At 40.4% G+C, this 27,986-nt stretch overlaps 1 protein-coding gene across 2 annotated transcripts in view; it reads left to right on the top strand.

The window, feature by feature from the left end:
- RCL1 (RNA terminal phosphate cyclase like 1) overlaps positions 1 to 27,986 on the top strand; it is a 68,361-nt gene that overhangs the window by 1,463 nt on the left and 38,912 nt on the right. Inside the window, exon 1 of one of the 2 annotated variants that reach the window (XM_054500942.2) lies at positions 1,103 to 4,989. The exons of the other annotated variant lie outside the window; for it this stretch is intronic. Coding sequence (XP_054356917.2) covers positions 4,890 to 4,989 — 100 coding nt within the window. The 5' untranslated portion in view covers positions 1,103 to 4,889. Of the gene's footprint in view, positions 1 to 1,102; positions 4,990 to 27,986 lie in introns of those variants that run through there. 2 annotated transcript variants of the gene reach the window in all.

Below are 27,986 nucleotides of genomic sequence, written 5' to 3'. Positions count from 1 at the left end.
GAGATAGGTTAGGAAGGGAAGAAGCAGAATATCCCAGGTACAGTGGTGAGAAACCTAGTGATGGTAGGAAAAACTTGTGTTGGTTGTTCCTGTCCTCTCTCTACTGCTCAAAAACACTGAGAAAGTTAGGGAGAGACCACAAATGGTTTATGCCGCGACTTTCCGTCAACAGCTGTTCCACTTAGTTTGACCCTTGGGCAAAGTGTTTGCTTGATTGCTGTGTGGCATTCTCAGCCAGCTCTCCATCCACTTTACCCTCAGGTTAGCTCAGAGAACTTGCCACTAGCTGGATATGGTAAGAAGATGGGCTTCTACTTTGTATAAAAGTAGGCATAACTTTTTTTTTTTTTTCAGAGAAATGTAAGTATAGCCTGGAAACCTGGGTTCTCTAAAATGAATCTAGTTCTATTTAGAGTTTTTCTCTTGACAGGTGGCCTCCAATTTAATATTTAATGTTCCAAAGTATGCTTCTCCTTCTCCCCCTCCACTGTATGTGAGTATCTCTTCAAAGCATCTCACACATATGAGCTCCCATTTCTTCCAAGAACAGGGCTTGGCCACTTGGCACTTTCTTGAAAGGGTGTCAGACGCTGATACCTGAGGGAGGTAGAACTGGTTGGCAGGTGTGCTGGTATTTTATGGGGAGCATTACTGTAGAGCATTATTTGCCTTACCCTGTTCATATACCAGGGGAAGAAAGAGACTCCTAATTATTTGTACATCCTTGTGCTGGCTTCAAGGCCTCAGAAACTTTGTAGATGTTTGTTTGCTTAATTTCTTTCTTTTTTTTTTTTTTTTTTTGAGACAGTGTCTTACTCTGTCTCCCAGGCTGGAGTGCCGTGGTGCGATCTCAGCTCACTGCAACCTCCGCCTCCAGGGTTCATGCAATTCTCCTGCCTCAGCCTCCTGTGTAGCTGGGATTACAGATGCCTGCCACCATGCCCAGCTAAGTTTTAGTAGAGTATTTTTAGTAGAGATGGGGTTTCACCATGTTGGCCAGGCTGGTATCAAACTGCTGACCTCAGGTGATCCGCCTGCCTTGGCCTCCCAAAGTGCTGGGAGTACAGGTGTGAGCCACTGCGCCCAGCCTGTCTGCTTAATTTCTTACAGAGGGAACGGAGAGATAGATATGCATTTGCAGATGTACATGTATATGTGTATATGTATACATGTACCTGTAAGTGTATACACATATACATACACACATAAATAGATGTAGTCCCTGACACATGATTTCTGGTCATAGTCAAGGGAGTCCTTGGTAGCTTGATTGAAGATGTAGCCGGAAGGCTATGTTGCCTGTCATCTGTCCCTTTCTGCCTTTTCCTGGCTCAGATTCTCAGAGTTGGAAAAAACTCAGAGCATATCCAATAAAATCTTCAGCTCTAATGCAAGAATCACATCTCTTAAAGGTACTTGCTTAAACATCCTGCATGGTGTGGACTTTGGAGGGTAGGGGTAGTATGGGAGGCTTTCGGCCTCAGGAACATTTATTTAGAAAGTGTTTATTGAGCCCCATTATGTGCAAGGCTTTGTATGGTGGTGGGTGTAATATATATGAGAAGCTGGTTGCCCTGCTCTCGTGGAGCTTGTCATCTAAGTAGGATGTTACTAAGTTTGAGTAACTTGAAGTAGGAAGGATTGAGTATTGTACAGGGGCTCAGTGGAGTTCAGAGCAGACACTTCCCTGAAAGTTATGAAGGAAGGCAGGTTTTCTGGATCTGATCTGAACAGACAGGATTGAAATAGTGGCTGCAGAAATCATTGTTTGCAAAATAAACAGTTCTTTTTTTAAAGAAATTTTATTTTAGAATCGGGGGTACATGTGCATGTTTGTTGCATGGATATATTGCCTACTGGTGGGGATTGGGCTTCTAGTGTACCCATTATCCAAATAGTGAACGTTGTACCCGATAGGTAATTTTTCAACCTCCCTCAATCTTCCTCCTTTTCGAGTCCCCAGGGTTTGTTATTTCCATGTTTATGTCCATGTGTATCCATTGTTCAGCTCCCGCTTATAAGTAAGAACATGCAGTATTTGATTTTCTGTTTCTGAATTAGTTCTCTTAGGATAATGGCCTCTAGCTCCATGTTGCTGCAAAGGACATTATTTCATTCTTTTTTTTTTTTTTTTTTTTTTTTATTGAGACAGAGTCTCACTCTGTCATGAGTGCAGTGGTGTGATCATGGCTCACTGTAGCCTCAACCTCTTGGGCTCAGGTGATCCTCTCATGTTAGCTTCCTAAGTAGCTGGGACTACAGATGTGTACCACAGCATCTAGTTGATTTTTACAATTTTTTTCATAGAGATGGGGTCTTGTCTATGTTGCTGAGGCTGGTCTTGAACTTCTGGACTCAAGCAGTCCACCTCCCTCAGCCTCCCAAAGCGCTGGGATTACAGGCATGAATCACCATGCCCAGCCTGATTTCATTCTTTCTTATGGCTGTGTAGTATTCCATAGTGTATGTATACCACATTTTCTTTATCAAGTCAACCATTGGTGGACACTTAGGTTAATTCCATCACTTTGGTATTGTGAATAGTGCTGCAATAAACATACAAGTACAGGTGTCTTTTTTGTATAATGATGTCTTTTCCTCTGGGTAGATACCCAGTAGTGGATGCTGGGTCATATGGTAGTTCTATTTTTAGTTCTTTGAGAAATCTCCCTATGAAAGAAACAGTTTTTAAGTCAAAAAGTTTTTTATTTTCTTTCTTTTACTGAGGTAAAATCCTTAATTTGTCCTGGTCATAATACTTGGCAATTAAGAGCTTGGGGTCAGTATTGGACCTTGGTTTGTGTATGAGTTCTGCCTTTCGCTATTAGCTCTTGGTCCTTGGGCAAATTCTTTTAACTATTCTCTTCTGAGCCTCAACTTTTTCACCTGTAAAGTGGGGCCAATACTACTGACCTCACAGGGTTATTGTGAGGACTAAATGAAATAATACTTCAGAGTGTACTGAACAGTGCCTGGCACATAGGAAGAATAAATGTTAGCTCATTTTATTATTATGTAGCTTGAACCCACTGGGTATAAGTCTGCTCCCTGGCGTGCCAAATCCATTCTTGCTTCTATATGGAAATTTTTCAGATATTTGAAGAGAATTATGCCTTCTGTAGAGTTCTTCTCTTAGGTGGTTGTTTCCATGTATTTGTATATGTAAAGCACAGTAGTTTTCAACCAGGGGCACTTTTGTTCAGTGGGGACATCTGGGAGCATTTGGAGACATTTTTGGTTGTCACAGCTTGGCAGAGGGGAATGCTACTGGCCTCTAGTGGTTAGAATCCAAGGATGCTGCTAAATATCCTACAGGACAGCCTCCTACAACAAAGAATTATTCCATTCAAAATGTCAGTAGTGCTGATATAGAAAAACCCTGGCCTACTTGACAGTAGTAATTAAACCTTTTCTTTTCCCTGTATCCCTAATGATTAGGAATAGCAGCATGTGACCCAAGAAGACTACACAAGGATTTAGAAACAAATGAGACACAGGTCAAACTCTGTGACTTCAGGCAAATCATTGAATCTCTTAAAACTGTCCCCTTCCATTGCAAAGGGGTTGTAAATACTGAAAAGAATCTGAACCCCAAAGAAGGATGGTCCCGGGCTGGTGATTATAATTGTCCAGCCACATGTATAATTTATGCTTCAGTTTTGAGGAACATGAACAATTAAGTTTATCTCATTGTACTCTTCCTTTCGTTGAAGAGGAAGTAAATATTTTTTCTTGTTGCTGCTGTTTTACTCAAGGTAAAAAAGCCAACCCGTAGTTAGGTAAGATAGTTGGTGAAGACAAACGTGTACTGAGGGACAGAGCTGAAAAGAGAATGTGGCCAGCTCCTGCCTGAAGGACCTGTTCTCTCTCATTTCACAGCGTGATGGACCTGGGTGTTCCTCATCAGTATTATAAAGCAGCTGTCCAAAGTGCCTCTATCTCTGGATTTCATGAGGACTGTGTCCTGCAGGGTTCAGTTTAACAGTCTCTGTATAATGTGAGGTCTAAATGGAAGAGAATCCCACCAGAATAATTGTTTAACGTTGGAATAGCAGAAATAATGGACTTGAACAAGATCAGTGATATAGAAGTTAGAAGACAGGACTGCTACTACCCAGGATCCTGAGCAGGTCACGTAACTAAGCCTTAGTGTCTTCCCCTGTGAAATTGAGAGGAGTTACTTGGTCCCATGGGGGAGTGCTGCATATGGCTTAAGCAGATAAGATTCTGAAAAAGAAGAGCTAAGTGGAGTTTTAATCAAAAGGGTCCTTTAAAATGTGCTGAGGAAGCATGCCACAAAGAGGTCCTTTGAAAGGTAAAACATGTTTTGGTAAACCAGTGCATTGTTTCGGGAATAAATCTGGCTGTTCCTAACTTGGATCTTTTAAAAGGAGGATGTGCCTATATTTTATTTCAGCCTGGTTTGGGACCCAGAATTCTTGATGGACAACTGGTTTTGGGGCGTGACAGGTAACTGTACTACTAACTGTAGATTGAATATGTCCTGTTAATAAGGAACATACCCTTTTGTGCCTCTGATGAGAAAGTATGCTTCCAAGTGATGATTTTTGGCTGCCCAAAATAAGACTTCTTTTTTTTTTTTAAAGACAAATGCCAAGAATCCTAATGACCAGTTTTCAGATACAGTGTTGTTTGGAAGCTGTTGTATAAATGCCTTCCCTTTTCTTTTCTTTTCTTTTCTTTTCCTCTCTCTCTCCCCTTCCCTCCCTCCCTCTCTTCCTTCTCCCCTCTCTCCCTCCCCCATCCCTCTCCCCCTCCTTCTCTCCCTCCCTCCCTCCCTCCCCTTCCTCTCCTTCCTCTTTTTCTCCCTTCCTCCCTTCCTTCCTCTCTTTCTCTTTTTTTCTTTTTCTTAGAGATGGGATCTCACTATGTTGATCAGACTGATCTCAAACTGCTGGCATCCAGTGAGCCTTCTGCCTCCCTGTCCCAAAGTGCTGAGATTACAGGCAAGAGCCACAGTGCCTGGCTGTAAGTGCTACTTCAGATGGAACTATCTACCATCTTTTTTTTAAAAACCAAACTTTTTATTTTGAGATAATTGTAGATTCACATGCAGTTGTAATAAATAATGCAGAAAGAACCTGTCTGTACTTTATCCAGTTTCCCCCAATGGTGATATATGGAAAAACTATAGTACAATGTTAGAACTAGGATATTGACATTGATACAGTGAGATACAGAACATTTCTATCACTCCAAGGATTCTTCATGTTTGTTGCTCTTTTGTAGCCACACTCAGTTTCCTCCTTCCCCCACTTCTTCCTTAACCCTTGTCAATCTCTAATCTGTTCTTTAATTTCTTTAATTTTGTCATTTGAAGACTGCTTCATAAATTGAATCATATAGTATGTAACCTTTGGATTGGCTTTTTTCTGTTTTCTTAAATTTTATATTATAAATTAAAAAAATTTTAAAAAAGAAAAAACTTGAAGGGCCTTGAATGAGTCCTGTATTTTTATTTTTTGTCACTACCTCCCTGGGTTGGGAGTGGGTAATTTGCATGCTTGCTGCCTTCCTTGGATGTGGTAGCCATTTCTCAGACTCTCACTCTGGAATCAAACCCTGATTCCCTGTTACCCATGGTCACCGTGGTAGGCATGGTGACTATCATCAAAAGTTGATGTGGCAGACGTTCAAATGGGTTGTTGCTGCCACATGGGGGTGTGTGATTAGCCTGAGGTTATCTAGAGTCAGTATAAGGACTGACTTTTTTTCAGTCAGCATGATTCTCTGGAGATTTATCTTAGATGTTTTTATCAAGTTTGTTCCCTTTTGTTGCTGAGTAGTATTTCATGGTATGAAAATATCACACGTCTTTTTATTTACCTGTTGAAAAACATCTGGGTTGTTTCCAGTTTTTGGCTATCTTGAATAAGGCTGCTATAAAAATTTGTGGACAGGTTTTTCTTTTTTTCATTTTTTATTTTTATGGTGTCTAGCTCTGTTGCCCAGGCTGGAGTGCAGTGGCACGATCTTGGCTCACTGCACCCTCCCATTTCTGGGTTCAGGCAATTCTCCCACCTCAGCCTCCCGAGTAGCTGGGATTACAGGCACCCACCACCATGCCCGGCTAATTTTTGTGTTTTTAGTAGAGACGGGGTTTCGGCATGTTGGCCAGGCTGGTCTCGAACTCCTGACCTCAGGTGATCCACCCACCTCAGCCTCCCAAACTGCTGGGATTACAGGTGTGCACCACCATGCCCAGCCAGGTTTTTTTATTTTTTTATGTGAACATAGTCTTCCTTTCTCTGGAATAAATGCCCAGGAGTGCTCTTGCAGGGTTGTATGGTAGTTGCATGTTTAGTTTTCTAAGATACTGGTGCCCTGTTTTCCAGTGCGGATGTATTTTTTTTTTTTGAGATGGAATCTCGCTCTGACTTCCAGGCTGGAATGCAGTGATGTGATCTTGGCTCACTGCAACCTCCGCCTCCCAGGTTCAAGTGATTCTCCTGCCTCAGCCTCCTGAGCAGCTGTGATTACGGGTGTGCACCACCACACCCGGCTAATTTTTTATATTTTTGGTAGAGACGGGGTTTCACTGTATTGGCCAGGCTGGTCTCAAACTCCTGACTTCAAGTGATCCTCCTGGCTCGGCCTCCCAGAGTGCTGGGATTACAGACGTGAGCCACCACACTGGCCTGGATGTACCATTTTATATTCCTGTCTGTAGTGTATGAGGGATTCAGTTTCTCTGCATCTTTACTAGCATTTGGTGTTGTCACTGCTTTTATTCTGATAGGTATGTAGTGATGCCCCAGGGTGGTCTTAATTTGCGTATTACAAATGACTAATGATGTCTTCAGTGAAACATCTTTCCAAGTCTTTTGTCCATTTCTAATAGGATTGTTTGTATTAACTGTTTGTTTTGTTTTGTTTTTTTGAGATAGGGTCTTGCTTTTTCATCCAGGCTTGAGTACAGTGACACGATCATGGCTCACTTCTGCCTCAGCTTCCTGGGTGTAAGCAATTCTTTCATCTTAGCCTCCCAAGTAGCTGGGACTACAGGCACATACCATCATGCCTGGCTAATTTTTTAATTTTTTGTAGAGATGGAGTCTCGCTGTGTTGTCCAGGCTGGTGTTGAATTTGTGGCCTCAAGCCATCTTTCTGCCTTGCCTTTCCAAAGTGTAATTCCTAAGGTTATTACAGGTGTGAACCACTGTGCCTGGCCTCTCCTGTTGCTTTTGAGACTACTTTATATATGCTAGTCTTTTGGCAGATTTGTAGTTTGTTAATATTTTCTCCCACTGTGCAGCTTGTCTTTTTATTATCTTAATATGGTTTGCAGAGGAAAATATTTTAATTTTAATGATGTAGAATTTATGACTTTTTTCTTTTGTGGCAGTGCTTTTAGTGTTAAGTCTAAGAACTCTTTGCCTAGCTTTAGGTCTGAGACTTGGGTTGCGATTCTTTTTTTTTTTTTTTTTTGCCTATGGAAAGCCAATTGCCCAAGCATCATTTGTTGAAACGGCATCTTTTTTCCATTTAATTGCTTTTGTGGCTTTGTACAAAATCAGTTCAGCATTTTTGTGTGGATCTCTTTCTGGGTTCTCCGTTCTGTTCCATTGATTTATATGTCTGTCTCTTGCCAATACCACACAGTCTTTTTTTTTTTTTTGAGACGGAGTCTCGCTCTGTTGCCGCTGGAGTGTGGTGGTGCAATCTTGGCTCGCTGCCACCTCCGCCTCCCAGGTTCAAGTGATTCTCCTGTCTCAGTCTCCGGAGCATCTGGGATTATAGGCGTGCGCCACCATACCTGGCTATTTTTTTTTTTTTTTTGTATTTTTGTAGAGGCGGGGTTTCACCATGTTGGCCAGGCTGGTTTCGAACTTCTGAGCCCAAGTAATCCACCTGCCTTGGGCTCTCAAAGTGCTGGGATTACAGGTGTGAGCCACAGCTCCTGGCCAGTATATCACACAGTCTTGATTACTTACTGTAGCCATATAATGAGTCTTGAAGTTGGTTAGACTGATTCATCCCAGTTTGTTTTTCAAAATCATTTTAGTTTTTCCAGTTCCTTTGCCTTTCAATATAAAACTTTAGAATAATCTTGTCTAATATACGAAAAAGCTTTCCAGTATTTTGACAAGAATTATATTACACCCATATTCCATTTGGGGATAATTGTTGTCTTTATTATGTTGAGGTTTTAATCCGTGAACATGATCTGTCTCTCTACTTACTTAAATCTGTTTCTTTTCCCCAGATGAAATATTATAGATTTATTTAAAACATAATTCTCATCTTGAGATGAGAAATGTTCATTTGTTTACAAAATGTTCATTTTTCAATGTTTACAAAATGTTCATTTTTTTTACTTTGTTTTACAAATATACCGGAAGTAGTTTACTTAAATTTTTATTACATATTTATTAAGGCAGGTAACTACATAGAAAAATATTTTGTTCTGTCTTAAGCATACTTGGGAATAAACCATTTGACAAATTATTGCACATCTGAAACCACAGTGCATAACAAACTACAAAAAATGGTAAGTTTTGTTTTGTTTTGTTTTTTTAAGACAGGGTCTTGCTCTGTCGCACAGGCTGGGGTGCAGAGGTGCGACCTTAGCCCACTGCAACCTTGAACTCCTGGGCTCAAGCAATCCTCTTGCCTCAGCCTCTTGAGTAGTTAGGACTACAGGTGTGTACCACCACACTTGGGTAATTTTTTTCTTTTTCTTTTTCCTTTTTCCTTTTTTTTTTTTTTTTTTTTTAGAGGCAGGGTTCACTGTTTTGTCCAGGCTGGTCTAGGAACTCCTGGGCTCAAGCAGTTCTCCTGTCTTGGCCTCCCAAAGTGACAGAATTATAGGTGTTGAGCCACTGCATCTGACCAAAATGTTAAAGACATAAACAAGGCTTATTTATCTTACTTAGGTCATAAATGTAGATCAGAAGACAAAAGTAGATTTTCCTTGTCAAAGTATGCAGCAGTTTCAGAACTTTGGCTTCCTTGTTTAGTGCTTTTAGAACCAAGACTCACGAAGCACCATTATTTAGGATATTAACACACGTTTTTTTGTATCTGAATTTCTTCTTCTAACATCATAATAATGATTTTTAGAAGGCAAAGAGCATGCAAGGTGATCTTCATGCTTATATCGTATTAAAACACAATTCAAGGGAATTCTAGTTTTCCCTCCCTTCAACTTAGGGATTTCATTTATACCCTTATATCCACAACTTCCAGTCACCTGCTTGGTGTTTTCTAAGTCCGGGAATATTCAAGTGGGATTTAGAATTGGAGTGATAGTAGATCCAATCACAGATCCCACCTGTTCTTTGTTTTTTATATTTTGGATTCCTAATTTTTCTTGATTATTCACTCACAAGTTGACTCAGTTCAGCACTTGACCATGATTGTAGTGCTTCCCAGGTGGACTCCTCTTCTCACTGGGGAGACAGTGTGAAAGGTGAAAAAAAAGCTGCTGAATTATCTTCTGGTGGTGTGGGTCATATCCACTGTTTGTGATTTAAAAGTGCTTCATGTGGAAGGCAAGGCAGTCTGACCTGGAAAATGCAGGGTTGCACTTCTGGCACTGGAACGGGCTGTTCCTTCTGTGTTGGCAATAGTGCCTGGTCAGTTCATCTGAGAGGACAGATTTCCACTCATGGCCATCTCAGGCCCAGTGGTAAGGTTTCTCATCTGTGTAGGTTTGCAGGTGTTTCTTGAGGCGAGAGCTGTCTGTGTAGGTTTTGCCGCTGCCTATGTAATCCCAAGTGTGGGTAGTGATCTTTTTTGGCTGTGCTCCTCCAGGATGCAGGAACAGGGTGCCATGAGCTCTTGGTAATGGAGCAGCGAGACCTGCAGCTACATCTGGTCGGGCAGGAAGAGTGGGAAGTTGGGCTGGGTGGCACAGAAGCCCAGGGGAGCAGCAGCACAGGGTGACAGTCCCTGCTGCTCAGCAGTTCCTTGGGACCCAGGGTCGGAATAGTCTTGGTAAAGGAGCTGCTATCTGGGGGGAAGTCGCCTTTCGGCATTGCTGAAAGCGGGGCCTGTGCCCAAGTGGTCCTCTATGGGCCAGACGTTGGGGGCTTGCGGCTGTAGGGTGCCCCCACTGCTGGGTGGGTGCCGGCACAGCTGCCTTTGCTAACACTGAGGACCAAGGAGCTACCGAACTCGTTCCCGGGGGCGCTCCTTGACGCTGTACACATGGAACTTGCCTGTCAGCCTGCCGGCTGCGGTGGAGCTTACACGGGTTAAATTCTGGGCACGGGAGCCCTGCCATGCAGTCACCCACGGGTCTCACGCTGTTGAAGTCCTCCAGGTTGAAGGGAGCTGTGGGAGGGGCCCAAACTCCCGGCTGTAGAGGAGGCCTTGGCTGGTGTTGCCCGGTCCCACACCCAGATGCCCCTGGCCTGCATGGCTAGTCAAAGCGGCTGGTGGCCGGTGCGCTGGTGGGGTGCTGCTCGGTGGGGAGGATGATTGGCTAACGCCAGCGAGGACACAGTGGCGGCCACTGACTCCTGCCGGGACAGCGAATTGGAAGGGATGAAGTCCTGGTCCGTGAGGTCATGGAACTCCTCCCATGGAATGTGGGATTGCTACCACTGAAAGCTACGCCAACTCAGCCGCTCTCCCAAGTCTGTCATCAGGTCATGGGGTGGCTGGGAAGCACCAGGGGAAGTCGCTTTATGTGGAGAGCACCTCTGACTGCCGGACAGTGTCTTCTGCTTCCCGTTAGGTGGAATGCAACATGGAGAGAGACTGGAACAGTGGGTCACTGACAGCCATGTCAGACTTGCTAGGTGGCTGCCTCATTAATGTGGGGCCTTGAAGGCCCTCGGGAGCCCGAAGCAGCAGGGGTATCTCAAAGCCAATGAAGAGGGGATAGAAGGATTAGAAATGAAGCCTCCAGCCTGGGCAACGTGGCAAGACCCCTTCTCTACAAAAAACAAACAAAACAATAAGCAAAACAAAACAAAACAAATAAGCAAACAAACAAACCCAAAAACCTTGCCGGTGAGGTGGCCTGCACCTGTAGTCCCAGCTACTTGAGGAGGCTGAGGCAGGAGGATCACTTGAGCCTAGGAGTTCCAGGTTACAGTGAGCCGTGATCATGCTTCTGCATTCTAGCCTGGGTCTTCCAGCCTGTCTCTAAAAAGAAGAAGAAGAAGAAAAAAAAAAGCCAAAACCAAAAAACCCCAAATTTCCAGAGATCCTTCTTTGGATCAAATATTAATTGGAGACAGCTTTAAAAAAAAGTTTTATATACAAAAGTTTTTAGAAAAGTAAATTCTTATAGAAATAGACAGTCAGCAGGGTAAGTAGGTCAAGTGGCCAGGCTGTACTCTGTTTGACTCATCAGTTCCCCCATGCTATGGGCACAGGGACAGTAGGCTGGTAGCTGGTCAGGTGACTGGCAGTGGTGGGTGTAGCTGAGGGCTTGCAGGTGGTGCAGGGCATGCTGGTGGATGGAGGAGGGGTGAGAAGAGCATTTGGCCATTCTTGGTGCTGCAACTGCCTGCCACTATCTACCACTGCCTTTGTTCCCCAGAGGCCAGCAGCTGTGCTTGCCTTCTCAGTCTGGGGAACTCAGAGTCTTTATTTCTTTTGTTGCTGTTATATAGTTTTCAGCATACAAGTACAGTACATGTTTTGTTAGAATTGTTTGTAAATATGTTGTTTTTTTGGAGCAATTGTAAATGGGGTATCATATTTTAAATTTTAGTTTCTGTGTTATTAGTATATAGAAATACCATTGGGGTGTGTGTGTGTGTGTGTGTGTGTGTGTGTGTGTGTGTGTGTGTGTGTGTGTGTGTGTGTGTGTGTGTGTGTGTGTGTGTGTGTGTGTGTGTGTGTGTGTGTGTGTGTGTGTGTGTGTGTGTGTGTGTGTGTGTGTGTGTGTATGTTTATCTGGTATCTTCCAGCATTGCTGAATTTATTTAGGAGGTTTTTTTTTTCCCTTGTCATTTCCTTGGAATTTATTTTCTATGTAGCTGGTCATGTTGTCTACAAATAGTAACAGTTTGATTTCTTCATTTTTGATATGTACGCCTTTTATTTCCTTCTGCCTTATTGCACTGGCTAGAATTTCTAGCACCATGTTAAGTAAAATGAGTGGGAGGGAACATCCTTGCCTTGTTCCCTATCTTAGGGGGAAAGCATCCCCCTAAGTATGTTAGCTATATATTTTATGTAGATTTTAAAAAGTCAAGTTGAGAAAGTAATCTTTTATTACAATTTTTCTAAGTGTCTTTTTAAACAATGAATGAGTGTTGTATTTTGTCCAATGCTTTTTCTGCACCAGTTGATGTGACCATGTGATTTTTCTTCTTCAGCCTATAAATATGGTGTATTGCCTTGATTGATATTTAAATATTGAACCAGCCTTGCATTCCTGGAATAGATTCTACTTGATCTACACACACACACACACACACACACACACACACACACACGTGTATATATATATATTTATATATATGTACATATATATTGCTGAATTTTATTTGCTAATATTTTGTTAAGGATTTTTGCTTGTATGTTCATGAGCAATATTGGTCTGTATTTTTTTTTTTGTGCTGCTTTGGTCTGGTTTTGGTATCAGGGTAGCGCTAGTTAAATCAATTGGAAAGTTAACTGTTTTCTGAAAGAGATTGTGTAGAATCGTTTTTAATTATTTAAATGTTTGGCAGAATATCATATGGGCCAAGAGATTTCTTTTTTGGGAGTTTTTAGATTATGCATTTCATTTTCTGAATGTTTGTAGGGCTATTCAAGTGATGTATTTTGTATGTGTAAGTTGTGGTAGTTTGTGTTTTTTGAAGAAGTGGTCCGTTTCATCTAACTTGTTGAATTAATGTGTGTAGAGTTTACAGTGTTTCCTTATTATCCTTTTGATGTCTGCAGGATCTGTAGTGATATCTCCTGTTTTATTCCCGATGTTGCTAATTGTGTGTGTCTGTGGGGGTGTGGGGGTGTCTTGTCTGTGTCCCCACCTTTTTGTTCAGTCTTGCTGGACGTTGTCAATTTTATTGATCTCTTTAAAGACCCGGTTCTTTGTTTCTCTGATTTTTCTATCTTGCTTTTCTGTTTTCAATTTTATTTATTTCTGTTCTTTATTATTTCCTTCCTTCAGTTGCTTTGAGTTTATTTTGCTCTTTTTCTAAGTGTTTGAGGTGGAGCTTAGGTTATTGGGAACTTTTTCTGTTTCCTAGTGTATGCATTTAAAGCAATTACATTTTTGTCTCAACATTGCCTTAGTTGTATCCCATAAATTTTGGTATATTTCATTTTAATTTTCATTTAGGTCAACGTAATTTTTATTTTCTTTGAAACTCCTACTCTTTGACCTATGGGTTTTTTTTTGTTTGTTTGTTTGTTTGTTTGTTTTTGCTTTTTTTTGAGACGGAGTTTCACTCTTGTTGTCCAGGCTGGAGTGCAATGGCGTGATCTCAGCTCACCGCAACCTTCGCCTCCTGGGTTCAAGTGATTCTCTTGCCTCAGCCTCCCGAGTAGCTGGGATTACAGGCATGAACCACCACACCTGGCTAATTTTGTATTTTTCGTAGAGACAGGGTTTCTCCATGTTGGTCAGGTTGGCCTCGAACTCCTGACCTCAGGTGATCCGCCTGCCTCAGCCTCCCAAAGTGCTGGGATTACAGGCGTGAACCACCGCGCCTGGCAGCTATGGGTCATTTATAAGTCTCTTGTTTAGTTTCCATGTGTTTGGATATTTTCTGCTATTGATTTTAATTTCATTCCATTATGGTCAGAAAACATTCTCTGTATGATTTCAGTTCTTTTAAATTTATTGAGTTTTTTTTACTGGTCCAAGATATAGTCTATCTTGGTGTATATTCTGTGGACACTTAGAACAAATATATATTCTTCTCGTTGGGTGGAGTGCTCTATAAATGTTGATTAGATCCTATTGGTTCGTGGTGGTGCTGAGTTCTTCTTTGTCCTTGCTGATTTTTCTGTCTAGTTTTATTGATTATTGAGAGAGGGGTCTCTGACAATAATTGTGGATTTGTCTCTTGTTCATTTCTATCAACTTTTCTTTGCATATTTTACAGCTTTGTTTGATAATTTAGGATTGTTACATCCTCTTAGTGCTACATTGACTCTTTTATTATATAATGTATCACTCTGTCTCTAGTATTTTTAAATTTTTTATTTTTTTTTTAAGACAGGGTCTCCTTCTTTCATCTAGGCTGGAGTGCAATGGTGTGATCTCGCCTCATTGCCACCTCCCCCTCCTGGGCTCAAGTGATCCTCCTATTTCAGCCTCCCAAGTAGCTGGGACTATAGGTGTGCGCCACTACGCCTGGCTAATTTTTGTATTTTTTGTAGAGACAGGGTTTCGCCATGTTGACCAGGCTGGTCTCGGAACTCCTGAGCTCAAGTGATCCACCTGCCTCGGCCTCCCCGTGTGCTGGCATTATAGGCGTGAGCCACTGTCTAGTAGTTTTTTAGGGTGAAAGAAATGCTCTAGTAAAATAGGGATAGAGAGGGATTACTTTCTTCCATTGTGTTCATGAGGACTAGTATTGAAGAGTTCAGATATAAATAAGAAACTTGAAAGGCAGTAAAAACAGCATAAATCAGAGAATTGGGTTGCCCTTGATTGTGAAAATTATCACAATCAAGGGCAATGTAGATTTTCATATAAGCAAAGCATGATATCTAGAAAAATTTGAACATACAGGGCAAAGAAGTTTTTGGTTTCATTTTTATATTATAAAAGTAGTACATGTTTGTTTGGGGGAACAACTCTTAATGATTTAAAACTGAAAGTAATCTGTGCAGGTTACATCCTTTATTGCCTCTGGCTACTTAACTCTTGCTGTGTTGCTCACCAATCATGTTCCCAAGAAGCAGTCTTCCAGACTTTTTCTGTATGTGCACTTTTTTTTTTTAAAGCACAAGAATATTATCATTATTCCATTGCAGTATATGAGCTTCCTAAGGTTTTTTTTTTTTTTTTAATGGCTACAGACTGTTCCATAATACAGATATACCAATTTATTTAGCCATTCCCTTAGCTATAGATACTCAGTAATCTTCAGTGTTTGTCATTAAATAAAGCAGAAGTAACATTTTCTTACGTATATCCTAGCATTCTTCTATTTCCATAGGTAGAGTCATAGATGTGAAATTGCTTGGCTAGAGACTATGCTTTTTTTCTTTCTTTCTTTTTTTTTAAATGGAGTCTTGCTCTGTTGCCAGGCTGGAGTGCAGTGGCAAGATCTTGGCTCACTGCAACCTCCGCCTCCTGGATTCAAGCGATTCCCCTGCCTCGGCCTCCCGAGTAGCTGGGGCTACAGGCATGTGCCACCACACCCGGCTAATTTTTTGTTTTAGTAGAGATGGGGTTTCACCAAGTTGGCCAGGCTGGTCTTGATCTACTGACCTTGTGATTCGCCCGCCTCGGCCTCCCAGAGTGCTGGGATTACAGGCGTGAGCCACTGCGCCCGGCTGAGACTGTGCTTTTTAAAAAAGAAAAAGAAAAAATGGAATGCGAGATCAAATCAAAATATATGAAATTCTCTTCATTAACTGGCAAGATAGCCTTTCCCTTAATTGGTATTTCTTCCCTGTATTGATATCTTCTTTTACTTTTTTTCTTGAGACACCTTTAATGGCATTTCTGTGTCGTGAAGTTAGAGACGTGATTGGGTTTTTTCTTTGCTTTTCGTTTTTTTGTTTGTTTTCAAGATGGAGTCTCACTCTGTCGCCCAGGCTGGAATGCAGTGGCGTGATCTTGGCTCACTGCAACTTCCACCTCCTGGGTTCAAGCGATTCTTGTGCGTCAGCCTCCCAAGTGGCTGGGATTACAGATGTGCACCACTATGCCCAGCTAATTTTTGTATTTTTGGTAGAGATGAGGTTTCACCACGTTGGCCAGGCTGGTCTCGAACTCCTGGCCTCAGGTGATCCTCAAGTGATCTGCCTGCTTTGGCCTCCCAAAGTGCTAGGATTACAGGCCTGAGCCACCGCATCGTGCCACTTTTCGTATTTTTAAAGGTATTTTTTCTTTCAACTTTGTTTTTCATTTTTTAAAGTAAATTTTTACTAAAACGTACCATATATTAAGAAAAGTGTGTAACCAGTAAATGTACAGTTTGATGAATTATTACTGTGGACATACCCATGTAGCTGTTACCCATGAAAAGAAACAGTGTGCGCCAGCATCCTCCCATGCTTGTGCCCAACCACACCATTCCCTCCCACTGCCAAGGTAAGCATTAAACTTTTAACACCATGGATTAGGTTTCTAAAATATTAACTGTAATTTTTGTAAATGGAATCATATAGTATGTAATTGTTTGTGTGCCTGGCCTCTTTAGCTCTGTCGTGTTTGTGACAGATCTCTGTGTTGTGGCAGCAGTAGTTTGTTGACTTTCTTTACAACGTCATGTTATTCTGTTTTTTTAATGTGCCACAATTTAGTTTTGATGAAAATTCGGCTTGTTTCCATTTTTAACTATTAAAAACAGTGATACGAAGAATATTCTTATACAGTCTTTTGGTGCACATATATATGTACTTCTCTTGCCTGAATGCTGGATCACAGGGTGTGCCTATATTTAGTTTTCCCAAGTGGTTGTACAAAGTGACTGTAAATATATCTGAGGTCTAGTTACTCTACATCCTATTCAGCACTTGGTATTGCCAGTCTGTTTAATTTTAACCAATTTTGTAGGTGTATTGTAGTCATTCATTGTGGTTTTAGTTTATATTACCCTGTGACTAATGAGACTGAGCATCCTTTCTTTTGCTTTCATTGTTTTTAATGATCACAAATAATTGTAGGTATTTAGTATTTATTGGGCACAGTGTGATATTTTGATACATATATACAATATATAATCATAAAATCAGGGTAGTTAGCATATCCATCACCTCAAACATTTCTTTGTGCTGAAAACATTCAAAATCTGTTCTAGCTATTTGAAAATGTACACCAGCCTGGGCAACATAGCAGACCCCATCTCCACAAAAATAAAAATAAAAAATTAGCCAGGTGTGGTGGTGCACACCTATTGTCCCAGCTACTCAGGAGGCTGAGGTGGGAGGATCACTTGAGCCCAGGAGTTGGAGGTTGCAGTGAGTCATGATCACACCACTGTACTGGGTGATAGAACAAAACCCTGTATCTTTGAAAAAAAAAAAAAAAAAGGAAAAGAGAAAGTATACAGTAAATTATTGTTAATTATAGTCACTCTATAGTGCTATAGAACATTAGAACTTATTTCTCTTATCTACCTGTACTTTTATATTTGTTAACCAGCCTTTGGCTATCCTTCCTTCTCCCCTCCCTTTCCCCGCCTCTAGTAACTACTATTCTATCCCCTACTTGCTATGGGATCAACTTTTTTAGCTTCCACAAGATATGTGGTATTTATCTTTCTGTGTCTGGCTTATCTTACTTAACATAATGTCCTACAAAAGCCTCTTCATGTTGCTGCCAGTGACAGAATTTCATTCTTTTTTATGGCTAAATAGTATTCCGTTATGTATGTGTTTGTGAATAGTGGTTTAATAAACCTGAGAGTGCAGATATCTCATTGACATTGATTTCTTTCCTTTTGGTATATACCTAGTAATGGGATTGCTGGATCATATGGTAGTTCAGTTTTAGTTTTTGAGGAATATCCATACTGTTTCCCATAATGGCTATACTAATTTACATTTCCACCAACAGTGTATTTTAAGTTCCTTCTTTTTGTATCTTTGCCATCATTTGTTATTTTTTGTCTTTTTAATAATTGCCATTCTAACTGGGGTGAGATGATATCTCATTGTGGTTTTGATTTGCATTTCCCTGATAATTAGTGATGCTGAGCACTTTTTCATATACCTGTTGGCCATTTGTATGTCTTTTGAGGGATGTCTATTCAGTTTTTTTGCTGACTTTTAAAATTGGATTATTTGTATTTTTGTGTGTGTACTGTTGAGTTCCTTGTATATTCTGGTTATTAAAGCCTTGTTGGATGGATAGTTTATATTTTTCTTTCATAGCTTCACTCCAGTGGTTTCTTTTGCTGTGCAGAAACTTTTTAGTTTGTTGTAATCCTTTTTGCTTTTGCCTAGTTTTTCTTTTGTTGCCTATGCTTTTGAGGTCTTCTCCAGAAAATATTTGCCCAGAATGAACATCCTGTAATGTTTCCCTAATGTTTTCTTCTAGTAGTTGCATAGTATTGGATCTTACATTTAAGTCTTTAAGTTCATTTTTTTTAATATGATGAGAGTAGGCATCTAGTTCCTTTCTTCTGCATATGGCTATAGTTTTCCCAGCACCATTATGTATATTTTTAAGTTTTAGAAATAGAGACGAGGTTTCACTATATTGTGCAGGTTGGTCTCAATCTCCTGGGCTCAAACGATCCTCCTGCCTTGGCCTCCTAAAAGGCTGGGATTACAAAGTTTGTAGTATATTTCAAAGTCACGTAGTGTAATGCCTCTTGCTTTGTTCCTTTTTCTCAGAATTGCTTTGGCTGTTAAAAGTCTTTTGCGGGTCCATATGAATATTAGGATTTTTTTTTCTGTTTCCTTAAATAATGTCATTGGTATTTTGATAGGGATTGCATTGAATCTGTAGATAAAGATGGAATGTGTTCCCATTTTTTTGTGTGTGTGTGTGTCCTCAATTTTTAAAGTTTTCCTTTTAGAGAACTTTCACCTCCTTGGTTAAATTTATTTCTAGGTATTTTATGTTTTTTTTTAGTTCTTGTAAATGCAATTGCTTATTGATTTCTTTTTCTGCTAATTCATTGTTAGTATATAAAAATGTTACTGATTTTTGTGTATTGATTTTATATCTTAGAACTACTGAATTTGTTTATCAGTTCTAGGAGTTTATGGCAGTACTTTAAGAGTTTTCTATATATAAGATCATGTTGTCCGCAAACGGGAACAGTTTAATTTCCTCCTTCCCGATTTGGATGTCCTTTATTTCTTTGTCTTGCCTAATTTCTTTGGCTAGGATAGGACTTCCAGTACTATGTTCAGTAGGAGTGATGATAGTAGGCATCCTTGAGTTCTTCCAGATCTTAGAGGAAAAGCTTTAAAATTTCCCCCATTTGATCTAATTAAACTAAAGAGCTTCTGCACAGCAAAAGAAACTACCATCAGAGTGAACAGGCAACTTACAGAATGGGAGAAAATTTTTGCAATCTACCCATCTGACAAAGGGCTAATATCCAGAATCTACAAAGAACTTAAACAAATTTACAAGAAAAAATCAAACAACCCCATCAAAAAGTGGGTAAAGGATATGAACAGACACTTCTCAAAAGAAGACATTTATGCAGCCAACAGACACATGAAAAAATGTTCATTATCACTGGCCATCAGAGAAATGCAAATCAAAACCACAGTGAGATACCATCTCACACCAGTTAGAATGGCGATCCTTAAAAAGTCAGGAAACAACAGGTGCTGGAGAGGATGTGGAGATATAGGAACACTTTTACACTGTTGGTGGGAGTGTAAACTAGTTCAGCCATTGTGGAAGACAGTGTGGCGATTCTTCAAGGCTCTAGAACTAGAAATAGCATTTGACCCAGCCATCCCATTGCTGGGTATATACCCAAAGGATTATAAATCATGCTACTACAAAGACACATGCACACGTATGTTTATTGCGGCACTGTTCACAATAGCGAAGACTTGGAACCAACCCAAATGTCCATCAATGATAGACTGGATTAAGAAAATGTGGCACATATACACCATGGAATACTATGCAGCCATAAAAAATGATGAGTTCATGTCCTTTGTAGGGACATGGATGAAGCTGGAAACCATCATTCTGAGCAAACTTTCACAAGGACAGAAAACCAAACACCACATGTTCTCACTCATAGGTGGGAATTGAACAATGAGAACACTTGGACACAGAGTGGGGAACATCACACACCGGGGCCTGTCATGGGGTGGGGGGAATGACGAGTTAATGGGTGTAGCACACCAATATGGCACATGTATACATATATAACCAGCACGTTGTGCACATGTACCCTAGAACTTAAAGTATAATAAAAAGAATAAATACAATACAATAAAGTTTCCCCCATTCAGTATGTTAGCTGTGAGTTTGTCATATACAGCCTTTATTGTGTTGAGGTGTGTTCTTTCTATACCTAACGTAAGAGTTTTTATCATGAGGGAGTTTTGAAATTAAAAAAAATTTTATTTAGAGATAGGGTCTGACTTTGTTGCCCACGCTGAAGTGCAGTGATACAAGCATAGTTTACTGCAACCTTGAACTCCTGGGCTCAAGCAATCTTTCCGTCCTGGTCTCCCTATGGGTGTGTGCCACCATGCCCGGGTTTTGTATTTTTTGTAGAGATCGGGGTCTCGTTTTGTTGCCCAGGCTGGTCGCCAACTCCTGGGCATGATCATCCTCCTGCCTTGGCTTCCCAAAGTGTTGGGATTCTAGGCATGAGCCACAGTGCTTAGCCTCCTATCCTTTTAAAAATTGTTTTCTGGTTGATTAGTGTCTCCTTTTTTTCTTCCTGTCTTACTGTTTATCATTGCAGTTTGATGGTTTTCTATAGTGATAAGGTTTGATTTTTTTCTCTTTGTCCTTTGTGTATTTGTTCTACCAGTGAGTTTTATACTTTCGTGTTTTTTCGTGATAGTGATTATCATTTTTTCATTTCTAGATGTAGGACCTTCTTGAGCATTTCTTATAAGGCCTGGCTAATAGTAATGAATTTCCTCAGTTTTTGCTTGTCTGGGAAAGACTTCATTTCTGAAGGATAGCTTTTTTGGGTATAGTGTTCTTGGTTGACATTTTTTTTTTTTCCTTTCAGCATTTTGAATATATCATCTTATTTTCTCATGGTCTGTAAGATTTCTCTGGAGAAATCTGTTTTTAGTGTAATGGGGATTTCCTTGTATTAACTTGATGCCTTTTTCTCTTGCTGTTTTTAGAATTCTCTTTTTATCTTTCACTTTTGACAGTTTAACTATAATATGCCTTGGGAAGACCCTTTTAGGTTGAATCTATTTTGGAACCTTTGAGCTTCCTAGATCTGTATGTTCATACCTCTTATCAGACTTGGGAGCTTTTCAGCTATTTCATTTGGCAGGCTTTCTGTGCTTCCTTTTTTCTCCTTCTGGAAGTTTCATAACACGAACATTTGTTTGCTTAATGATTTCCTGTAAGTCTTGTAGGTGTTCTCATTTCATTTTCATTCTTATTTCTTATTTCTTTGAGTAGGTAATTTCAAAAGACTTATCTTCAAGTTCAGAGATTTGTGTCTTATGCTTGATCATGTCTGCTATTTTAGTTCTATTATATTTATTTCATTCATTGAAGTCTTAAGCTGCAGTATTTTTTTTTTTTTTTTACATATTGCAAATTTTAAAATTTACCGAGGAAGCATCAGATCTGGCCCAGTGGGGTGGGGTAGGGGTAGGTGGAGTGGCTCCATCTTCATTTGGCACCATGCTGAAAGGTACAGTAGCTGCTTAAAGCTCGGCTCGAGGATGTTGGGCCACTGGTCTAGGGTGTATCCTCAGGGGAAAAGGGGAGTTTTTGCTGCTTGCTCCTGGAGCAAGACACACTCCAGCCATAGTTCTAATTCCAAGATGGTGTAGCGCAGGCCACCGGGAGCTGGGCACGGTGTTGACTCCTTCTCTGTGGGGAGCACAGCTACGTATGTATACTCCAGGCAACTTAGGCCTATGAGGACTGCAGGGTTCCTCAGTGGTGAGGTCTGTAAGTGTCCAAGGTATTGATAGGGATCTCTAGGATCCTCTTCCTTACCTCCTTGCAGCAGGGAGAAGTCCTTTTGGTTCCCAGCTGATCCTGATTGGGGATTGGGGTGATAGAAGCTTGGCATTTCCTTCTGCTCTCTCTGTGGTCATCTCGAGTTTCTTTTATAAACTCTTCTGATGCACTCTGGCACCCTTCCTCAATTATTTGTTTTAAAGTCTAGTTGTTTAATTGTTGTTTTGGCCGTCCTTGTGAAGGATTTCCAGCTGGCCATCTTGATCTGAGCACCTTTTCTTTGATGTATTGGTCAGTTGGATATCCTCTTTTATGAAGTCTCCATTCAGATATTTTGCTCATTTTTCTGTGTTTTTCTTATTTAATTGTTGATTCATTGGTATATTCTGGATATGTTAAAGGGTTGCACATATCTTATTCCACTCTGACTTGTCTTTTGACACTTTCAGTGTAGTCTTTTGATAAACAATACTTCATAGTTTTAATATCCAATTTATAAATCTTGCCTATCCTTTTACCATGGAGACACATTCTCTGTGAACTTTAAAGTCTTCTGTTTTAAAATATAAACTCTGTGTTACATTTAGCAAACTCATTTGCCATTGTTTTTAAAATAGAATTTGACTGAGAAATAGATACCAAATTTTATCAGGTGCTTTTTCTGGAATAATTAAGCCAGTTAGTTGAATTTTTCCCCCTGTTCATATAATATTATATTTAATTAATGTTGTAGTTTTCTTTGTGCTTTATCCGCTGCCCTTTTTGGGATGCACCTTTCTTAATCACAGTAGTAATTTTAAAAATGTGTAGTTTAAGAATAACATACTTTCTGAGATGTTATTTAAGATTTTTCATCTGTTCTCATTAAATGAGATTTGCTTGTAATTCGGATGTTTTTTAGTGATGTTCTTAACTATACTACAATAGCCATCTTTACACATTCTTTTTTGTACTTTGAGTAATATAATAATAATAATTATTATTATTTTTTTGAGACGGAGTCTCGCTCTGTCATCCAGGCTGGAGTGCCGTGGCACGATCTCAGCTCACTGCAAGCTCCGCCTCCCAGGTTCACGCCATTCTCCTGCCTCAGCCTCCCGAGTAGCTGGGACTACAGGCACTTGCCACCATGCCCGGCTAATTTTTTTGTATTTTTAGTAGAGACGGGGTTTCACCGTGTTAGCCAGGATGGTCTCAATCTCCTGACCTCGTAGTCCGCCTGCCTCGGCCTCCCAAAGTGCTGGGATTACAGGCATGAGCCACTGTTCCCGGCCAATAATTATTTTTTTCTTTGAATATTAGGGAAAAAAACTTCTAGTGACTTCATCAGCACCCTTTTCTGTTTATTAGTTGAAAAAAATTCTCGTCTTCTTTTTAGGTCCTTTTGTGTCCTTTTCATTTATTTGTTTTGGTTTGTCATTTTTTACATAGCTTCCTATCTTAATTCCAAATATATTGGTAACTAATGGAGAATCATTTACCATAAAGCTCTTAATCTTTTTAATTAATTACATATTTTTTATTTTTTATTTTATTGAGTCCCATCTTATTTCCTTTTACAAATAAGTGGTTGATTTGTGTTGTATGTTCTCAGTTAATTAGCTTGATTTTTTTTTTTAACCTTTTTTTTTTTCTTTTTTGAGACAGTCTTGCTCTGTCATCCAGGCCGTGGTGCAGTGGCTCCATCATGGCTCACTTCAGCCTCAACCTCTTGGGCTCAAGGGATCCTCCTGCCTCACCTCAACCTCTTGGGCTCGAGGGATCCTCCTGCCTCAGCTCTCCCCCAACCCTGTCCCCCTGAGTAGCTGGGACTGGGGCTACAGGTGTGCGCCACCATGCCTGGCTAATTTTTGTAATTTTTGTAGGGACAGGATTTTGTCATGTTGCCCATGCTGGTCTTGAACACCTGGGCTCAAGTGATTTGCCCGCCTCAGCCTTCCAAAGTGCTGGGATTATAGGTGTGAGCCACCACACCCAGCTTTATTTTTTATTTTCTTTTTCTCTTCTTTTGAGATTATCATTTTTCTTTACTGTTTGGCTTGTAATTTTGTTTCATTTCTAAACTCTCAGTTCATTTTGCTCTTACTTTTCTAAGTTTTTTTTTTTTTTTTTTTTTTTTGAGGCCGAATTTGGCTTTTGTTGCCTGGGCTGGAGTGTAGTGGTGCAATCTCGTCTCACTGCAACCTCTGCCTCCTAGGTTCAAGCTATTCTCCTGACTCAGCCTCCCAAGTAGCTGAGATTACAGTCACCTACCACCATGCCCAGCTAATTTTTGTATTTTTAGTAGAGACAGGGTGTCACCATGTTGGCCAGGCTGGTCTTGAACTCCTGACCTCAGGTGATCCACCTGCCTCGGCCTCCCATAGCGCTGGGATTACAGGCATGAGCCACTGCGCTCGGCCCAGTTGCTAAGATTTTTAAAGTGATAAATTTTTCTTTGGTAGAGTCTCATCTGTTTTGATGAAATTTTTATTTCTATACAATACATTTTATTATGGTCTGCATTTTTTTTTTCTTGACCTCAGTATAATTTAAGAAAGCTATTTGGTTCTTTACATTAAAATATTTTTTATTTATCACATTGTATATAATAATGCACATATAGAAATAAACAAACATACATATTTGCAAGTGAGTGGATGTCTTAATTTAGTCCGAGAACTGAGTATGTGTTTGCAATGTCTACCTCTTTGGATTTAATGAGGAAAGGAATGACTCCTAATTTTGCATTTTAACAGCTCACTGTCTTGTCTTCTGGTTATTCGCTAAAGAAATTAAAATCGGGCCGGGCTAGGTGGCTCACGCCTGTGATCCCAGCACTTTGGGAGGCTGAGGCGGGCGGATCACGAGGTCAGGAGATCAAGACCATCCTGTCCAACATGGTGAAAACCTGTCTCTACTAAAAATACAGAAATTAGCTGGGCATGGTGGCACGTGCCTGTAGTCCTAGCTACTCGGGAGGGTGAGGCAGGAAAATTGCTTGAACCCTGGAGGCGGAGGTTGCAGTGAGCTGAGGTCTTGCCAGTGCACTCCAGCCTGGGCAACGCAGCAAGACTCTGTCTCAAAAAAAAAGAAAAAGAAAAAGAAATTGAAATCACATTATATATATAACTTTTAAACTTTTCCTCACATAAATAATTCTTTTAAAAGCATTTCTTAGGGATACATAGTATTATAAAGATCTGTCATAGGCCATTTAATGAAAACAGTTTTGTTGGCTATTTAAATCATGTTGCAGTACCTTTGTTTTGTTTATAATTTAAATTTTGTGTATTTTAAGAAATATGCACATGGCACAAAATTCAAAGGGAATAAAAAGGTTTATAGAGCAGGGGTCCTCAACCCCAGACAGGGCAGGGTTGGCAGAATGGTTGAAGGATGAAACTGTTCCACCTCATATCATCAGGCATTAGAGTCTCACAAGGAGCCAGCAGCCTCGATCCCTCGCATGTGCAGTTCACAATAGGGTTCATGGTCCTATGAGAATCCAATGCCATCACTGATCTGATCTATGAAACTGGTCCCTGGTGCCAAAAGGTTGGAGACTGCTGGTTTAGAGAATCTTTGAATTAAGCAGTGTTACTAGTTTGTTGTTTTTTTCCCTAGGCTTTTTCTTTTTCATAAATAAGCAAATATATGTACATATATGTACACTTGTTCTTTATCCACAGAAATGGTCACTATCAATGTACACTATCTGGTGATGGTACATTAAAAACAGAATTTGCTCACGCCTGTAATCCCAGCACTTTGGGAGGTTGAGGCGGGGAGATCATGAGGTCAGGAGATCGAGGCCATCCTGGCCAACATGGTGAAACCCCGTCTCTACTAAAAATACAAAAATTAGCTGGGCGTGGTGGTGTGCGCCTGTAGTCCCAGCTACTCGGGAGGCTGAGGCAGAAGAATCGCTTGAACCTGGGAGGCGGAGGTTGCAGTGAGCCAAGATCGTGCCACTGCACTCCAGCCTGGGCAACAGAGCGAGACTCCGTCTCAAAAAACAAAACAAAACAAAAGACAGACTTTATCAACTTTACCACTACTCAATATATCCATGTAATACAACCGCACTTGTGCCCACTAAATTTGTACAAATAAAAAAATGCATAAGATATAAAAGTAGTGCATAAGAGATTGTAAAATGAACATCTGTGTGACCCCCATCCACAGAAAGAAATATAACTTTGCTAACATTTCTACATCTTTTAGCTGTTTACAGCTCCTTGCCATGCCTCTACTGGTAGCCACTATCCTCACCATTATAGCATTGACTTTGATTCTCTTTATAGTTTTATAACCTAATTATGTATTCATAAACAGTGTAGTAAAATTGTGCTTGTTTTTGGAGCTTTTCCCTGAACGTTTTTAGGTACCTGAAATCTTGTAGCCCCAGGAGCAGTCTTGAAGAAGAGGAGTCAGCAGGGTGTGTGGGAGGTGAATGGGCAAGGAATTCTACACAGGTTGGCCTAGTAAAGTTTGGAGACTTTGATCCTACCATTATTAGGTGGACTTGAGATTTTTTCTTGTACCAGGTGATGGAGTCATATCTTCACTGTTACCAGGGCTCCGGAACTAGCTCTGAGTCTGCTTCTTTGGAGTGCTGCTTCTGAAGCACCTGTTGGCCGTGATCAGCGATGGTCCTGCCTGGAGTTCTCTTTATGCCCGTTCTCTTTCTACTTTTGTTCTGCTGGACACTTCTGGTTTTGTTTGTGTGTAAGAGTCCCTGTGGATTGCAAAAAACAAAATCTAGAAAGTAAAGTCATGGTTTCTTCGTTTTTTCTTTTCTAATTTGTAAAATCTATGGGGTTTAATCTTAGGCTTTATTTGTAGATGCTTGTTCCTCTATCCCATTTAGACACTTAGAAAGTTTGAACAAATCAAGGGCTTTCCTTTTTTCTGCAGAGCACATTAGATTTTCTGTAAACCTAAGTAGAAAGTGGCATTGTGGTAGAGATTGTGCCTGATTTGTAAAGAATGTTAAAAAGGTCGTAGAAATAATTTCTAATTCAATTCCATTGTTCAGATACTTTCAAACTCCTGTGATGCTACTTACATCACAACATATTACACATACACATATGTGTAAAACAGACTGAAGTTTCATGAACAGCATCCTTAGTATATACAGTTATTCCAATGAAGTTTATTCTGTTCTAATTTTATTTTTTTTAATGTTGATTAGAGATCCATTAAATTAACTATGAGATCCTTCAAGAGATCAGTGCCTATAGTTGAAGGTACCGTGATTTTCTAGAGGAAGAGGTTAGCTCCAAGGAATTAAACTGAACAGAGGCAAACTAGTGTCGTGGTGTGGCTAAGAGTGTGGAACCTTTAGGTTGTGTGTAGTAGCTTACGCCTGTAATCCCAGTGTTTGTGAGGCTGAAGCAGGAGGATCACTTGAGGCCAGGAGTTTGAAATTAACCTGGGCAACATAGTGAGATCCTATTTCTTAAAAGAGAGAGAGAGCATGGACTTTGGAGAAGGACAGACTTGGGCTCAGATCCTGGTTTTGCCACTTTCTGGTCATATGATCAGGGCAGTCTGTTTGGCATTCTTGGGTCTCAGTGTCATTTGACCAGGGCAATCTAGTTGGCATTCTTGGATCCTAGCCTTCTGTAAAATGGCATCTGAATCCATTTCGTGTTGCTATAACAATGTCACAGGCACAGACTGGGTAGGTAATTTATAAAAGAAATTTATCACAGTTCTGGAAGCCAGGAAATCCAATATCAAGGTGCTAGTATCTGGCAAGGGCATTCTTGCCACAGCTTCCCATGGCAGAAAGTGGGAGAGCAAGAGAGGGAGAGCGAGAGTAACAGAGAGAGCTGGACTCTTTTTTTTTTTTTTCCCCCCCCAGAGATGGGCATCTCGCTGTGTTGTCCAGTCTGGCTTTCAACTCGTGGTCACAAGTGATCCTCCCACCTCAGCCTCCTGAGTGGCTGGGACTACAGATACACACCACTGTACCCCCGGCTGGACTCATTTTTCTAACAGCCCACTCTTGTGATATAATAATAAATCCACTCCTGTGATAATGGCATTCATCTATTCATGAGGCCAGAGCCCTTGTGGCTTAATCACCTTTTAATGGTCCCATCTCTTAATATAGTCACAATGACAACTCAGTTTCAACATGAATTTTGGAGAGAACATTCAAACCATAGCAAATGGGAATGACACTCCGTGCCTCAGGGATATGAGTATTAAATGAAAGAATAGCTAGTGGAAAGTAAGCATGCAACACACAGCAGCTTTATTAACCATTGTTATTTGTTTC

This window comes from Pongo pygmaeus, chromosome 13, assembly GCF_028885625.2.
Source record: "Pongo pygmaeus isolate AG05252 chromosome 13, NHGRI_mPonPyg2-v2.0_pri, whole genome shotgun sequence".
Classification (NCBI taxonomy): Eukaryota; Metazoa; Chordata; class Mammalia; order Primates; family Hominidae; genus Pongo; species Pongo pygmaeus.
Note: the sequence above shows the minus strand (reverse complement) of the source record. Positions and strands in the feature narration are given on the sequence as shown.